At 53.5% G+C, this 17,430-nt stretch overlaps 1 protein-coding gene across 1 annotated transcript in view; it reads left to right on the forward strand.

Annotated features, from left to right (window-relative positions):
- Positions 1–17,430, forward strand: part of ITGAV (integrin subunit alpha V) — an 87,671-nt gene that overhangs the window by 9,929 nt on the left and 60,312 nt on the right. The window contains exon 3 of the mRNA XM_038584523.1: positions 2,460–2,590. Within this exon, the coding sequence (XP_038440451.1) occupies positions 2,460–2,590 (131 nt within the window). The remainder of the gene's footprint in view (positions 1–2,459; positions 2,591–17,430) is intronic.

Raw genomic sequence — 17,430 nt, forward strand, 5'->3', positions numbered from 1 at the left:
AGGTGTAGACCTTGGAGGGTGCGCCTCGGAGTCCGAGATCCTCTCTTCTCTGTCGTGCACGCAAAAATCACTTCATCCGGATGGAGGGGGAAGCAGTGTGATTTCGGGGGCCAAAGTTTTGACTTGAAGTGGAAAATTGTGTATATACACGTATGTGCCTACACGCATGTGCGTATGTACCTGAGTAACGCGGTGGCCGCTGTCCCGGAGGAGCTGCCAGGAGCTTCGTGCCCCTGTCCGTGGGTTGGGGCCCTCCTGCTCAGAGCCGGGGGGTTCGTCCCCCTGAAGGAAAACGAGTCGGCCTCGAGCTCGAGCAGAGGGCGCCGGCCCGGGTGTCGCGCTGATGCCGAATAGGGCCGCGGGCCGCTCGCGCAGCAGGCGGTGCTCTGCCTGGGAGCCTTGCCCGCGAGCCGGGGTCTGCCTGGGACACTTGCCCGCGAGCCGGGGTCTGCCTGGGACACTTGCCCGCGAGCCCGGGTCCTGTGATCAACCCCGGGAAGCGGGACCCGGTCAGGCGGCCGTCCGGGCGGCCGGCTCTGGAGCGACTCGGCAGGTGCCACGCAGGACGCATGCAGCGCAGACGGGGTGCAGGAGCTCAGGGGGGCCTTCCACGCTCCAGAGCGGGGCCGCTCACGACTGTGCAGACCCGTGAAAGGCACCGAAGACTGTCCTTTGCGAGGACGTAAGCGACCAGGTGTTTAACAGGGAAACGAAATAACGGGCTGGCGTTTGCTGCAGGCCTCGTGCCTCCGACTGCGCCGGCGCCCTCAGACCTCGGTGTTTCCCTCGCTCCCACCTGTGTTTCACGCGCCCTGTCCGACCCGAGTGCCCTGGCTCCTCGGGGCTCGCTCCTGGGCCCTCCTCTCTCCGAGGCCCCTCGGCGCCCCTCTGGACCCACCTGGCCTCAGCACCGACCTCCAGGACACCCGGGGAGCCGCGCAGGTGTCCCGGGCCAGCGTGCAGCCCCTGCTCGTCCCGTGAGCACCGCCGCCGCCTGCCTCCCCGCTCCCGGGCCCCCTCAGGTGCAGTGGCCGCTTCTCCCGCCCCGTGCGCCCCCGAATGAAAGGCCGCTGGCGTTTCTCGGTCTTCGCCCCCGCCTGTGGCGACCCGTGGTGACCTGCGGTGACCCGCCGCCCTCCCAGCCGCCCACCGTCTCTCGCTCTCCTTGTTCCACTTTGCTCCCCTCCCTCCTTGATCTGATCCCCCAAAGGCACCACATCTACTTTTCTTTATTGGATTGTGTCATTCTTCTGCTTAAAAAAAAAAAAAAAACCTCCAAGGCTTCCCACGGACCTTATTACCGTGGCCCAGGGCCCCCCGTGGAGCGCCGCGAGCTCCCACGTTCGTCCCGTCGCGCTCAGCGGGCTTCCTGGCCTCCGCTGAGCCTCCTTCCTGGAGGCTCCTGGGGGCCGAGCTCCTGCACCTGCTCCCCCGCCCCCGGCACGCCAACCCCCGAGGTCCCCCTCCAGCCCCGTGTGTCCCTCCGTTTCCTGAGATGGAGACGCCCGTGCTACTTCATGTAGCCGAGACCGCTGTGCATTCTTTACAGGGCAAACCTCCTGCGATTTCCCCTGACCCGGGGAGGCCTTTCCCCTCCGTTCCTCACAGCTCGCTTCCTTGTGCAAAGAGGACTTCCTGTCCCTATTTCCCAACACCCTCTGCCAGCGGTCGTGGTTTCCTCCGCGGCCCGGGAAGCGAGCCTGATTTTCCGGGTCAGCAGGCGACCCCTCCGAGGCAGGAACCAGGCTGCGCTGCTCGCCTTGGGTCTCCGGTGCCCAGCGCTGCGCTCTGCGCCTCTGTGCGGGACACACTCGAGCCGCTTCTTTCTTCTGAATGAACAGGAAAAACAAAGCCTGAGGGAAAAAGTCTCTTTTGCTTAAAAACTTGATTATTTTGTCTTCTGCTCGTTTTATTCTGATGAGAGGTCGAAGACCGATGCTGGGGGTTGGGCTGGGGGTTGATGACATTAGCCCTCTGAAGAGAGAAATCTGTTAGTCGCTTAAAATGGGACGTAATGGTTCTGAAACAAGACAAGTTGCCCCAAAGGAGAAACGTTCAGGTTTAGCATCCCCGTACTTTAGAACCAGGTACGTGTGCATTTTTTGGGTTGGCATGCGAGATCTAGGAAGTCCACAGCAGGCGACAGACACAGACCAGCGAACAAAAACCTCCGCAAAACGCAAAATACAAAACCGAGCGTCACAGCGCCAGGCCCCGGACCCTGGGCAGCGTAGTTTTTACAGCCTTTTTGAGATGTGATTGACACGCGGCGAACGGTTCATATTCGGAGTGTGCCCTCTGGCCCGCGCCTCAAACATCGCCGCGGATAAAGCGAGAGAGTGATGACCCGCCGCAGGTCATACGTCGTCGTTTATGCTTTTGCATCATTTAGTTTTCTTATTTTTTATGTTTTTGCTTTTGCATCATTTTAAAGTCTCCTCTTCCGTCTTGTCTTTTAGCAGGATGTTTCTCCTGGTGGGAGCGCCCAAAGCGAACACCACCCAGCCTGGGATTGTGGAAGGAGGACAAGTCCTCAAGTGTGACTGGTCTGCTCACCGCGGGTGCCAGCCAATTGAATTTGACGCAACAGGTAAAGGTCGGAGCGCCGGTCCCGTTCCTCAATTTATATTAGTTGATATTTTCCCCCTTCTTCCCTTCCGTCCTGTTGGTTGCGGGGGTGTGGGGAGCAAGAATGCTTGTCTCCTCCGAAGATCCTTCTGGCTGGTAAGAATCAAACTGATCTGAGACCGATTAACAAGAGAGCATCAGGTTTTTTTTTTTTTTAAAGATTTATTTATTTTTATTTATTTATGATAGACATAGAGAGAGAGAGAGAGAGAGAGAGAGAGGCAGAGACACAGGCAGAGGGAGAAGCAGGCTCCATGCTGGGAGCCCGACGTGGGATTCGATCCCGGGTCTCCAGGATCGCACCCTGGGCCAAAGGCAGGCGCCAAACCGCCGAGCCCCCCAGGGATCCCCCGAGCATCAGGTTTAATAGGTGTAGACACCGGGAAACCACGGAGACATGGAGATTCCAAAGATGCTCCGTGTGAGCCAAGGAGAAAGGGGCTGAGGGTCTGGGGTTTCAGGGAAAAGGAACGCACTTCATGGGGTCATATGACAAGCAGATGTTTGAGGTGCCGGGTGGCTCAGTCAGCTGAGGTCGTGACCCAGGGTCCTGGGGTCCGGCCCAGAGCTGGGGACTCTGCTTCTCCCTCTCTCTCTGCCCCTCCCCGCTCCTCATGCTCGTGCTCTCTGTCTCTCTCTCAAACAAATCACACCCTAAAAAAAAAAAAAAAAAAAAAAAAAAAAAAGAGCAGATGTTAGATAATTAGATGTTTGCCCTACCCTAGAGATGGGTCACTCAGCTAAAACTTATTTCTGTTAATAACTGTTATTCTGGGAAAGACCCTCAATTTAGCTGCCTCGGTGTGGTTAAGGGAAGAATAAACGTTTTTCTTCGGCCTGCAGGATCTCAAAATAATCCATATGCCAAAGTGGTAATTTGGTGGGTGGGGGGGGGGGCTGTCCTGAATCCCTTCATTCCCCCCATTTGATATTTTTTTGATACCATGTAATTTTTTAAAAAGATTTTATTTATTCATGAGAAACAGAGAGAGAGAGAGAGAGAGAGAGAGACACAGGCAGAGGGAGAAGCAGGCTCCATGCAGGGAGCCCGATGCGGGACTCGATCCCCTGACCCGAGGTCACGCCCTGGGCCGACCCCATGGCGGATGCTCCACCGCTGAGCCCCCCCAGGTGCCCCGTGATCATGTAATTTTTGAAACAACTTTTAACTTAAACAGAACTACTTAATAAACACAATGTATATGAGCAGCTCAGATCCCCGGGGAAAGTTCCATGAGAACAAAAGGCTCCTGTTCCTTTCTCCCCGCAGCTTTGTGCTGCATAAAAGCCTCAGCAATCCATTGTGCTCTCCGTTTGGGACGGCATCCATTTCCGCCTCCTCGTGCCAGTCCGTAGAAATCCGGGGAAAATCCGGGGAAAATCTGCCTGCGGTGTTTTTGTGGTAGATCACGTCCCCGGTGGTGAATTAATCTAAGCCTTGGGCCGCGCTGCCAGTGCCCGTCGAGGGGTCTGTCCTGCCCCGGGGGCGGGGGAGGGCTGAAGGGAGGAAGCTTCTAGGCCTAGGTTTATCGAGTGAGCCCTGCGTTGTGGCTTGGGTGACCGTCGGGCCTTACCTGCGGGGAATGTTGTGTGGGTCCGAGTTGTGGGGTGCAGAGGGCTCCCGTGAGCCGGATCAGAAGACCTAAGGGGCTTGACTTTGAGTCCACGAGGGGACGCGCGTGTGGCCCCGTCCGCGGCTGCATGCGTGTCTGCCCACGTTTGTGAGAACTTAGGAGAATTCCCGAAAGAAAGAACGCAGCATTGTTCTGGCGAAAGAGTCTTTCCAAATTTTTGTGACGGATTTGGGTTCACGGGGCTTTGACGGACTATTTAGGGCAAGCCTGGAGGTCACCGGTCCCCCCCGGATCGTCGTGTCCCGCCAGCTCCCAGCGGCGTCGGTTCTGCGAGGGGTGGCCACGGCCCAGGAGTCGCGGCGTGGACCGTGCCCGGCGTCCTGACCTGTGCCCGCCCGGCGGTCCGGCACTAACCTGACTCGTGGTAGAAAGTCGGGTCGTGCTTGGCCTTTGCCATCCGAAGCCAGCCGCGCGCAGCCCGTCGCCACCGTCCCCGTGTGGCTGGTGCTCGGGAGGTGCCCAGGGCGCGCAGGCTGGCTCCGTCCCTGCACCGAGGAGGCCCGGGGCCTCGCCACGCTGACCACCGTCAGGGCTTTTAGGTTTTTCTCACAAACTAGAAACGACAGTGACGTGGAACCGTAGGTCAGTGTTGGTGGGTCGTCCCGCTCAGGAACGTTCCCGGGCTCGGCGCCCAGGTCTGCATGCAGCATGAGGTGGTCCGCTGCTGTCCTTGAGCTCGACCTTCAGGTGCTATTTTGTTTGTTGAGGAGATACCACGTGTGCTCGGTCGGAAAGTCTCCAGCGGTCCACAGAGGGTCTGTACGCACATCAGGAGTCTGTGACCTCAGGCTGCGCAGAGGCACTCGCTGCGAGCAGTTGTGCAGATGTTTCTAGAATTTTCTTATCCCTACACACGTGTATATCCTTTTTTTTTTTTTTAAGATTTTATCTATTTATTCATGATAGACATAGAGAGGCAGAGACACAGGCAGAGGGAGAAGCAGGCTCCACGCAGGGAGCCCGACGGGGGACTCGACCCCGGGTCTCCAGGATCACACCCCTGGGCTGAAGGCAGGCGCTAACCGCTGAGCCACCTGGGGATCCCCTCGTGTGTTATTTTAAATATCATGTGTCATATATGTCGCATCGTGCTATGTGGTCGTATTAATTTGCGTTCCTTTAACGGTAAGAGCCTGCACCTTTGCCTGTGTTTGCAAGCCACGGTATCCCTTTCCTTGCGTGCCACTTTTAATGCATTTGTGCACATTTTCCGTCGATTTGTGATTTTTTAAGAAATCAATCTTCCTTGATGGCCTCCCACCCCTTGGGTTCTTGGGCCCACATCTGGATTTATGCCTGAGCTCGTATCTGTCAGCAAATGGACACCTGACTGCTGCTTGTCGCCCTGGTCCACGCCACCGTTGCTCCCCCTGGACTGTTGCCTGGACTCCTGGGCTCGCAGGGCGCTGCCAGGGAACAGGTGACATAGCTTACATCGGGGCAGCGCCAGGGGCTTTTAGGAAAGGGACCCTTCACGAAGAGATGTGTGCGAGGCCTCGTGGGGCCTGAGGGGGTTGGAGAGGGAGCGCTTAGTGGGGCCGGGTGGAGGGCTCGGTGGGGAGAGCCGCAGGCCAGGAGCCGTCGCCCCGCCGGGGACAGCTGGCCCGGGAGGGCACCACAGCCCCAGGGCGCCCCGCGCGGAGGGCAGGGCCGCGGGAGGCTGGGGCGCTGGAAGGCCACGCATGGACCCCGGTGGCCGCTGGGACCCTGCTCCCGGCCCGCTGGTAGCTTCTGTCTCCCGCGCTGTGGCCTCACGTTGGGGCGCCCGCGGGGCACATGCTTTGCCGCCGCCTGGCCAGTCTCTTATCTCCTCCTGCCCGTCTGGCTGGTAGTCGCCGTTGCCGTTTGCCCTGTGCCCTGTCCCCTCGTTGCTTTACTGCTCCCCCAGAGTAGGCGCGTCGCCGCGTGGGGTCCCCTGTGCGGTCAACGCCTGCCCGTGAGGGTGCGTGCTCCGTGCGGTGCGGTGAGCGGGCCCCCGCCGAGCCCAGGCCTGGAGCAGGCCCGCAGCCGGCCACCGAGGGGACCGGGGCCTGGAGCAGCCTGTTCCAGTTAGGGACCAAGGTCTTCGGGGACGTGTCCACAGGGACGGTCCGATTCCTTTATCTCGCTGTGATATTTCTGTGATCGTTCATGAAAGTTCCAAGACTTGTAGTGCCAAGAGCACAGGAACGAAGACGTCAGTGTAGAGTCCCGTCCACGCAGGAGGGAGGCCGGGGTCGTCTGCAGAGCCCGTCAAGGTGCCGCGTGTCCAGGAGGAGCACGTGAGGCTGCGTGTTGACCGAGGAAGCGATGCCTGTGATGGAGGCCCCTCCCTCCCGGCCTACACGGCTTCCCCGAGGCCGCCCCGCCGTCCCGGCCTCGCCGAGGCCTCCCTGCCCCATAGGCGTCTGTATCTTTCCTGGCCTCTCAAGGGACACGGTGGCCTTTCTGGCCGCCCTGTGCCGTCTGGGGCACCTGCCCATGGAGACCGTAGCCCTGGGGGTGAGGGCGTCCTCAGGAGGCCCCGGCTGGGCTTGGCGTTTGCGCAGGTTCCTGCCTTGTCCCTGGGGCCGCGTCCCCTCAAACCTGAGTGTGTGTCACACGGGGGGAGTTCAGACATGGGAGGTGCTGGGTGCTGGGTGCCTGCCGCTGGGTGCTCGGTCCTGGGTGCTCTTTGCTGGGGGTGCTGGGTACTTAGTGCTGGGTGCCTGCTGCTGGGTGCTCGGTGTTGGGTGCTTGGTGCTGAGTACTGAGTGCTGGGTTCCCGCTGCTGGGTGCTTGGTGCTGGGTACAGGGCAGTGGCTCCGGACATAAGAGCTGCTTTGCGTCAGCACCTGCTCCCTCCACTTCCCCTGACCCTCCTGTCTCTCTGGCTCTGCTTTACATTTGTCCCCCGCCCTTTTTTTTTCACTTTCAAACAAATTTGACTTGTTTCTACCTGAGAAACGAACCAGAGAAGCCTCCCCTTGGACACGATCTCCTCTTGGTCATTATCCTTCCCTTTGCCTTCGCATCCAGGGCCTCGTGCCCGGGTCCAGCCACCTCGTCTGGCGGTGGCTGCTGCTCGGTGGATCCTGTGGGCCCCTCGCATCACTGGACCTTCCACGCTTCGCCCCAGTGACCGTTCCTCCCTGGTTTTAAAGTCTCTGCCTTGGGGACGCCTGGGGGGCTCAGCGGTTTAGCGCCTGCCCTCGGCCCAGGGTGTTACCCCGGGGTCCCAGGATCGAGTCCCGCATCGGGCTCCCTGCATGGAGCCTGCTTCTCTCTCTGCCTTTTTGCATCTTTCATGAATAAATAAAATCTTTAGAATAAACAGTGTCAGCCCCCTGAGCCGTCACATTTGCTCCTCTCCCTGACCTTCCTGATGCTCCCGTGGCTCTTTTCTCGTCCTTTATATTTGCTGTGATGGTCCTGAGAGGAGGACAGGCCCTCGGGCGCTGCTGGGGGAGTCCCCTGCGCCCTCGCCCTCCTGGGGTGCGTTCCCGGGAGGGCCTCAAGCACCGCAGTCAGGCGGCCAGTGGGCTACTTTGTTGTTTGTGGCTGCACAAGAGACTTCGTGCGTGAAAGGGCTCTCGCCTTGTGCTTTTAATAACATTATCCCTAAAGTCTTTTTATTTGACTTAGTGCTGGTTCATGCGAGGCCGTAGACATTACGGTTCTTCAGTGTCCCGTTTCTAGAACTGGGAAACCTTCAAAGGTAGGTCCGCTCCTGTGCCTTCTGTGCCGGTAACACGCGAGAGGAAGGCTGGGGTGGGTGGCACCGCCCGCTCCGTACCGGGGGCCATGCGCGAGGTGACGGCCTCCACGAGCCCGGGCCCCCGAGCCAGGACAGAGCGTGGACGCTGACCTGCGGGAGACGGACAGACCAGCTCTTGGTTTGTCCTGAGGAATCCATTTAGGACGTTGTTCCATCCCTCCCTCCCTCCTTCCTCATCCCTCCTTCCTCCCTCCCCCCTCACTCCTTCCATCCTCCCTCCCTCCTTCCCTCCCTTCTTCCCTCCCTCCATCCCTCCTCCCTCCATCCCCCCTCCATCCCTCCCTCCATCCCTCCCTCCTCCCTCCTCCCTCCATCCCCTCCCTCCTCCCTCCCCCTCCCTCCCTCCATCCGCCTTCCCTCCCTCCCTCCCTCCGTCCCTCCATCCCCCCTCCCTCTCCCCTCCCTCCCCCTCCCTCCCTCCTCCATCCCTCCCCCCTCCCTCCCTCCCTCCCTCCTCCATCCCTCCATCCTCCATCCCTCCTCCCTCCCTCCATCCTCCATCCCTCCTTCCTCCCTCCTCCCTCCCTTCTGGTGTCATGATAGGCTTGTTTTCCAGCTAACCCAGCTCTCCAAGCCGGGGGCTGAATGTGTTCCTGCTTCCCGTTGCCTGCTAGTGCATGGACAGGCACCTGCCATAGGCGTGTATTTTCCACGTAGGTGTTGGGTTCTTTGTGAAAAGTGATAAAAACGGACTTCGGCTAACGTTAGCTGAACAGGAATTTACTAGGAGGGTATTGGCGACTCCCTGGTGTTGTGAGAACTGGGCCAGAGAAGGCCGCAGAGGAACCCTGGCCCGTGTCCCACCGCGGCTGGCGTTGCCGACCATCCGCGGGGCACCGGGCGCAGGGTTGCGTGCCTGCTGGCCTCGGCGTCCCCCGCAGGGATCCGGGGCCGTGTGGCGGTTTCCGATGGGCTGAGTCTGAGTGTCGTGCCTGTGCCCGTGCCCGTTGGGAGAAGCCCGGCTTACGTCGCCCAACGGAAGAACGAGAGATCGCCAGCTTGTGTCCGGAAATAAAACTTGGAGTGCCCTTCAGAAGAAGGAAGCGTAGGGGAGCAAGAGGGTGCATCTTTCTCTTTTTGGGCCAGAGAATGAGGTAACAGGGAGAAAGCAGTCTACAGGTACGCGGTGCGCCCATTACTGATCCGTACGTGATCGGGGCTGATTGCGCCGCTGGTGTTGGCCAGTGACGGCCGGCGTCAGGCTGTGTAGACCCTGGAGGCCGAGTTCCCGGCGCTGGCTCCGGGCGTGGACGCTGCCAGTAGCTAAGCAAGAAGTCGGCGCTGACTTCAAGGCGGCCTAACGTGGAGTTTGAGAAGCTAAGGAAGCTCTTGAGGAAGCCGAGCATGCTTAGCACTGCTCCTTCCTCCCCGAGGCACGACTTGGGGTCCTGGGGGAGGAGGGAAGATTTCGAGAATGTCTGGGAAACGCCTGAGTCTGCGTCACTGTACCTCCACGTAGGGGACACAGATGCGCCGGTGCGGCCCCCAGAAGGCTGAATGCGTGGCTTTGGGAGTCAGGCGGTGCCCGTGGGGAAGGCCGTGCAAGCAGGTGGCAGCTGCCCGAGCCCCCGGAAGGCCGCGCGGAGGGGGCCCAGGTGGACACGCAGCACGCGCCCAGGTCGGCCAGTGACAGGTCACTCCGTGTGACCCGTGGGCACGGACTGTGTGAGCACCACGCGTCCACACAGTGTGAGCGAGGAGGGCACCGCGGGCCTGGCGTGATGTGGCGGGGCGCCTGGGGGCCAGGCCGAGACCCGGGCCCGGGATCGAGTCCCGCATCGGGCTCCCCGCGGGCAGCCTGCGTCTCCCTCGGCCTGTGGCTCTGCCTCTCTGTGTGTCTCTCGTGAATAAATAACATCTTTAAAGAAAGAAAGAAACGAAGGTGGAAATAAGCAGAAGAAACATCTTAAGTGAATTTGAGAAAGGTACCGTACACTAGCAGCCTACCCAAACCCGGGTCACTGACCCCAACCCCCAGGGAGCACTGCGTTGAGATAAACGAGTCTAGGGCTCCGTGGATGCACCTCGGTCCTTTCCGTACCACGTAGATTCGACATGAACGTCACAGAGAAAATGACGCTTTCAGCTCCGAATTAATCAATTTTACTGGTCGTTACTTTGAGCGGGAGCGTGTACATGCGATGAAATACTGGAGATCATCACGGATTCAGCTTCAAAATACTGTACGATAAGGGAAAATAGAGGGTTCTGTGATTAAAAGTTTAATGGGGTAGGAAGTTCGGTGTGAGATGGAAGCTTAATTGCTGTGATTTCTGAAGGGTGTTTCCCGCTAAGCCTGCAGGAGCAGAAGGACACCTCAGTCTAAAATTTCTGGTCTTCTGCAGTCGTGAAACTCCGCTCTCAAGCACGTGTTATTTTTCTTTCAGGCGACTGACTCCTGTTTTCCATCTTTTTTTTTTTTTTTGTCGTTACTAACTTCTAAACACGACCTTTATTGGATTTCTACTTGTGTCCCTTTGTGCGACTTCTCCATTCTTCCTTTCCCTGCAGATTTCCGTGATGTTAGATGTAAGCAGAGCCAGAGCTGGGATGTCGAAGGGAAAGCCTAGTGACTTAGTTTACTTATTTGGAAAATGACTCTAATAGGTCAACGTGCTTTGAAATCGTAGCTGTCCTCTTGGATTTTAAAACCCCTTGATCTAATGACCGCACAGCATTGGTAGGTTGTAACCAAGGCCCACATAATGGCCGAAATGGATTTTTCCGTCAATTGACAGGATAATAGGAACTTAAGCAACTATGGACTCAGTGAGAATGAAAACATTATCTTGGCGTGTAATTTGTTTGCCAGATGTGATGATGATCGGCATGAAAAAAGCATAGTTAACTTATCTGAATGTGGAGGTGGGAAAGTAGGACTTAAGATTAACAGGTACTTTAACTGAAGACTAGTGTATTTTAGGACGTAAAAATATTCTAAAATGTATTGGGATGGAAAACAGTATCGAGAATATTCGAGTAGCCCAGTGCATGTCGTATGTTGCTTGGTTTTGTCTCCATTCCCGGGTTAGTTTCTTCTTGTTATAGCAGGTTACTTTGAACTTGGAGGCTTAGAAGTGGCACAGATTGATTATCTTCAGTTTGGAGGGCAGATGTCCAGAATGTGATTTGGGCTCGAATCAGGGTTTTGGCAGTGCTGCCTTCCTTCTGGAGGCTCCACGGAAGAACCCGTTTTCAGCCCTTTTCCAGCTGCTGGGGGCCACCCACTTCCTGGGCTCGCGGCTCCTCCTTCCATCCTAGAAGCCGGTGGTGGCTTCGCTGGTTTTTGTCACCCTGCATCATCCGACGCGAAGTCGTCTGCTCCCTCCTGTGACTACTGCTCAGATAACCCAGAGTAACCTTCCACCTCAAGATCCTTCATCTGGTCACAGCTGGAAGCTTCCTTCTGCCGTGGAGGGGCCCGGTCACAGGTTCTGGGGGTGAGGCCGTGGTGCTCTGTGCACAGGGACGTTTCTCCGTTACCCTTCTCTGTATCTGTTGTCGGGCGGGGGCGACACTGCGAGCGACTCTACGGCGACAGCGAGCTGTTCCCTCCCCCGCTCCCGTGTTGGTCCTGTGAGCGTGAGGGGTGCAGAGCCACGGAGACGACATGGCTCACCTGGCTGCGTAGGACCCTGGCCAGTGGCTGGTTTGCCAGCGTCCGATTTTCCCATTTGTTAGATCAACAGGGCCCATTCCCCTGAGGCAGACTTTCTGTGGGGCTCACATGGGATGACGCCCTGAGGTATTTCGTGGAGGAGGCGGCGGCGGCGCTGGAGGCCAGGGCACAACTGCAGCGTGGCGAGTGGCTCCGGAGCGAAAGAAACGGAGCTGATCGTACACGTTGTCAAGTGGCTCACATCTGCGTTCGCGCTGTAACCCTGGCGGTGACCAGTGGTGACCTTCGGGAGCATTCTGTCCTTGCAGTGTGGTCTCGCCGCCCGTAGAGCAGGTGTGGCGACACCCTGACGGCTGCCCACTCTTCTCAGGGATGAGTCTTTCCCAAAAAGATTGGACTGGGGACCTGCCCCGAGGGCGGGGAACTCGGAGCCCCTGCCTGAAGCTTGTGGGGCGACATGGGCTTTCTGGCGTGATTTGCAGGTCTGTGGGACAGCTGGTCGGTCTGTGACCGAGGCCGCGGCCCGAGAAGCGGGCCCCTCCGGGCCTGCCCCCAGCAGGCGCTCACTGCTGCCCCCCGCTGCCCACGGGCTCGGCTGGGCTGGGGGCCGCCCTCTGGGCCCCGGAGGCACCGCGGGGTGTTCGCCCGACCCTCCGCATCTTGTATTCGTGGATGTGGAAGACTCCTGGCCGCTCTGCCTCCGCGCTGCCCAGCGCCTACCTCACTGCGCTTAGGCGCTGGCCCGGCTGCCCCGAAGCCCGTGTCCGACCTGGCCCTCCCCCGGCTCTTCCACAGTTGTGCCCAGGTGTGTCTACCGCTCTGACACGACTGCCGATCGGGAAGTGAAAATGACAAAAACAGTCTCTCTTCCCCGGTTAATACAAAATAAATGTATTTTAAGGTGGTTTTTTTTTTTCTTCTCTTTTTTTTTAAGTAACTCTAGGCCTATTGTGGGGCTTAAGGTGATGACCTTGAGTTGCGTGCTCTGACTACTGAGCCAGCCTGATGCCCTCCCCCACCCCCACCCCCAGAATTTTTTTTAATTTTTGACATTTACTTTTTTATTTTGAGAGAGAAATCACACATGTGTGGGTGCAAGAGGGGGTGCGGGTAGGGGGGCAGAGGCAGAGGGAGAGAGAGAATCCTAAGGAGGCTCCACGCCCGGCACAGAGCCCCAAATGGGGCTTGATTTCATGACCCTGATTGTGACCTGAGCTGAAATCAAGTCGGTTGTTGGATGCTTTTAACCATCTAAGCTACCCAGGTGCCCCAGGAATTTTTGTTTTTTAAATGAAATTGTTTCTTTTGCTATAACCCATCATTCCTTGGTGCATTGCTTTTATTTATTTATTTATTTATTTATTTATTTATTATTTTTTAAAAAATTTTTTGGTTTATTGCTTTCTATAGCTGGAGAGCTAGGAGGCAACCTAGAAATTAGTAAATCCAATTAATCCAGTTTCTCTATGACTAGCCAATTAATCCACATGCAGGTAGTTGTTATCTTAACACTTTAAATGTTTCATCAGAACTGCATGTATATGTTCCTTTAAAACCCATCTTTTTCCTGGCCCGTTTTGACCGGATTCATACCCAGTATTTTAAGGCTTAACTTTGACTTGGCTTTTTTTTCTTTTTTTTTTTTTTTCCCCACCCCTCTTTGAATCTTCAGTAAAGAGTTCTTGTCTGAAACTGTGAGATGCGTTCAGGGTCATTTCCTTCTCATTGCTAGGAGGAAAAAAACCAGCGTTGATAAAGCGGTGGATGTTTTCACTGGGCCTGTGTTCTTTGTGCGGCTCCCGCAGAACCACCAGACTTGCTCATGGAGGAAGGAGGAGGTTTCCATTCTCTGTTCCCTGTGGCAGTCGGAACTCAGTAAATAAATTTAAAAAATCACAGTGGAACAAGCTTCATCGTATTTCTTTCTGGCTCTGCTTTTGACCCTTGTTTACTTCTGGAAAACAATCTAATCTTACATGAGAGATGTTTCTCAACACCCCGTGTGGTTTGGTGACACTTTCTCATGTTCATAGATTGTGATTTCAGAACTCACTTTTACAGTCACAAGTAATTAGTTTTTCGTGTCTCTGCAACTCCAGACGCTCTGAGCTTAGGGATTTTTATCTTGTGTCATTTCAAGTCTATGCACCTCATGCTTCTAGAGACTTTTAAAGGCATTTTGAAGTTTATAGAGCAAATCAGCCTTTAATATGGATACCTAACCGTTGTTCCATATTATCTATCAGAATTTCTTGAATTAACAGCCTGGAGCCTCTTGCTTCCTGTCCCTCTGCCCCTACCCAGCCTGGGTTCTCCCTCTGTAAAAAAAAAAAGGAGGATATATAGAAGCTTCTAACCAAAACCTTTATATGTAAAGGCTGATAACGTATCCACACTAGGTTTTTTTCCTCATCTTTTAAAATATACAAATATTCATTGATTGAACAAATGAGAAAACCTCAAGAAGCAAAAAGAAAGAAAGAAAGAGAAAGAAAGAAAAGAAAGAAAAGAAAAGAAAAAAAAGAAAAGAAAAGAAAAAAGAAAAGAAAAGAAATCTTCTGAATCCCAACCACTGGGAAAACTAGTGGCCATAGGATATATTTGTATGCGTGGGTAATATTATGTTTTCGTATGTACCTGGTGTATATACTTCTCTGTGTGCGTGTGTATGTGGAGAATCATAATTCACTCAGTCCATCTCCTATTCTGCTGGGCATTTTGCTGCCTTTTTTTTTTTTTTAAAGCTATTGTAACAAAGGTTGGAGCATGCTTATTCAATCATTGTTCATATTTTTATTTATTTAGGATTCCTAAAAATGCAATTTAGAAGCCAACAAGATGTATTTTTTGACGTACTTCTAATATACATTTGCTAACTGGGAAAAAAAATGATATAACCTGTCCCTGAACCAAACTCACCTTAGTCTTGCTTCGTCCTGCGGGTGAAGTATTTATCTTGTTTTAATTTGTACTTCTGATTTTCTCATATGTTTACTCTGCTCTTTTGGTATTATTTGTTCTTATACTTGATCTGTTACCCTACTAATGCATCTGTTTTTTTCTGTTTTTGTTTTTTAAAGATTTTATTTATTTATCTATGAGAGACACAGAGAGAGGCAGAGACACAGGCAGAGGGAGAAGCAGGCTCCATGCTGAGAGCCCGATGTGGGACTCGATCCCGGGACTCCAGGATCATGCCCTGAGTTGAAGGCAGACTCTCAACCGCTGAGCCACCCCGGCGTCCCGTCATTTTTTTTTTAAAACAGCTTTCTTGAGACATAATTTGCCATAAAATTCACCTGTGTGCAACTTTTGAGTGTGCAATTCAGTGAATTTTACCATAAGTATGGTTTTACAGATACTATCATAATGTAATTCCAGAGCATTTCCCTCACCTTAAAAAGAAAACCCTCTTGTTCATGGTCACTCTCCCATTTGTCCGCCTAACCCTCAACGACCACAAATCCACTCTCCGCGTCTCTGAGCTCCCCTTCTCTGGATATCGCGCAGAAATAGAATTGCACACCGTGTCGCCCTCTGCGCCTGGCGGTTCGCCGCGCTGTACGTGTGCCCGTGCTCCGTTCCTCTCGTCCAGCAGCATCCCTTGAGCCCTTGTTGATTCCTTCGCCGGCACACGTACTTTCGGCTGGTTTCTAGTTTGGGGTCATTGTATATAACGTTGCTGTGAGCGTTCACGGGCACGTCTTTGTCTATCGCATGCACGTCTTTGTCTAGACGTACGTTCTCGTGTCTCTTGGAGGGGTACCTAGGAGGGGAGTCGCTCTGTGTTTAGCTTCTTAAGGAGCTGCAAGACCGTCTTAAAACCTGGCCGCACCATTACATTCCTACCAGCAAGTAATGGGAGGATTCCAGTTCTTTGCACCCTAGTGGACATGCGTTTTTTTATCTTCTTTTATCCTAGTGCGTGATTCTTCATTGTGGTTTCGATTTGTGTAGACGTCGTGGCCGGTGATGTTGAGCATCTTTGCATGTACTTACTGGCCATGTGTGTATCCCCAGAATGAGATCTATTCAAATTCTCTGCCTGGTTTTTATTGGGTGTCTTCATTCTTGAGTTGCAAGGAGGGAGGGCTGTGTGTGTGTGTGTGTGTGTGTGTGTGTGTGTGTGTTCATTGTGGATACAGATCTCTTACTGAATATGAGCTTTGCAAATATTTTCTCCTATTCTGTGGGTTTTCTTTTCACTTTTTTTTTTTTTTTTTAATTTTTATTTATTTATGATAGTCACAGAGAGAGAGAGAGAGAGAGGCACAGAGACATAGGCAGAGGGAGAAGCAGGCTCCATGCACCGGGAGCCTGATGTGGGATTCGATCCCGGGTCTCCAGGATCGCGCCCTGGGCCAAAGGCAGGCGCCAAACCGCTGCGCCACCCAGGGATCCCTCTTTTCACTTTTCTTTATGATGCTTTTTGAAGCTCAAAAGTTTTAAATTTTGATTAAGTCCAGTTTATCAATCTTTTATCTTGGGCTTTGGTTTCATGAATCTTGTCTAATCTAGAGTTGAAGGTTTACTGCTATTTTCTTACAAGCATTTTTATAGTTTTGTAGCTCTTACATTTAAGTCTGTGATCTTTTTTATTCTGTATGGTTTGAGATAGGGTTCCTCATTGGTCTTTTTGCCCGTGTAACGATATCCAATTGTCCCAGCACCATTTGTTGAAAACACTATTTCTTTCCCGTTGGATTTTCTTGGCACCTTTTCCAAAACTCAATTGGCTGTGAACGTAATTGTGCCATTGATGTTGAAATGTACTCTATGTATTACTGAAACATGCTGATTTTAAGTAACCATTGACTGTAATACTCAGATTTCAAAGATGTTAACAGCATCTTAATACTTGCAGCTCCGAATCAGTGAAATGCGTCATTTCACAATAGCATTAGGTTACAAATACCAGCACTTTGACCGCGTCTTCATTGTTTTCGCTCAAGTGTAGCATTTTATAGCATTCGTGACTCTCTGAAAATATCTTCTATAATTATTTGCTTATTATTTCTCTCTCTTCAAAGCCAGGGACCTTATCTGCCTCATTTACTGCAATATGCTCCCTGCGTTTAGATATGGGAAGTACCCATGATTTATTTATTTAACCGAATGATCAAAGAAATCTCTTCCTCTGGACTGTTAATTTTCACATAAATAAATAAGCGCTATTGGGAGATTTTTCTTTGAGGCAAATTCGTTGTATGAAGTGTGACCGAGCAAAAGTTATGTTTCACGTAAAAAGCTGCTCACAGACGCTCGTGAATGGTCTGCTTTATTAAAGAATGACCCTGGAGTTGGTTTTGTTTTGTTTTTTTGTTGTTGTTTTTTTTAAAATCTTTTTTTTTTTAAAGATTTTATTTATTTATTTCTGAGAATACACAGAGAGGAGAGAGAGAAGCAGAGACACAGGCAGAGGGAGAAGCAGGCGCCATGCAAGGAGCCTGACATGGAACTCGATCCCGGGTCTCCAGGATCAGGCCCTGGGCCGAAGGCGGCACTAAACCGCTTGAGCCACCCGGGCTGCTCTGTTTTGTTTGGTTTTTATCGAGGTACAGTTGACATACGACGTTTGCCTCAGATGCACAACATAACAATTTTGGTATTTGTTTATGTCGCACAATGATCACAACAGGATTAGTTGGCATCTGTCACTATACGTGGTTCCAGAACTTTTTTTTCTTGTTATGAGAACTTTGAAGAGCCACCGTCTTAGCAGCTTGGATATACACAGTCCAGTATGATGAACTGTAGCCACCCCGATGTCGTAGGTCACACCGTTTAAGTCATCACTTACTTGAACGAGGGGT

This window comes from Canis lupus, chromosome 36 (genome assembly GCF_011100685.1).
Source record: "Canis lupus familiaris isolate Mischka breed German Shepherd chromosome 36, alternate assembly UU_Cfam_GSD_1.0, whole genome shotgun sequence".
Taxonomy (NCBI): Eukaryota; Metazoa; Chordata; class Mammalia; order Carnivora; family Canidae; genus Canis; species Canis lupus.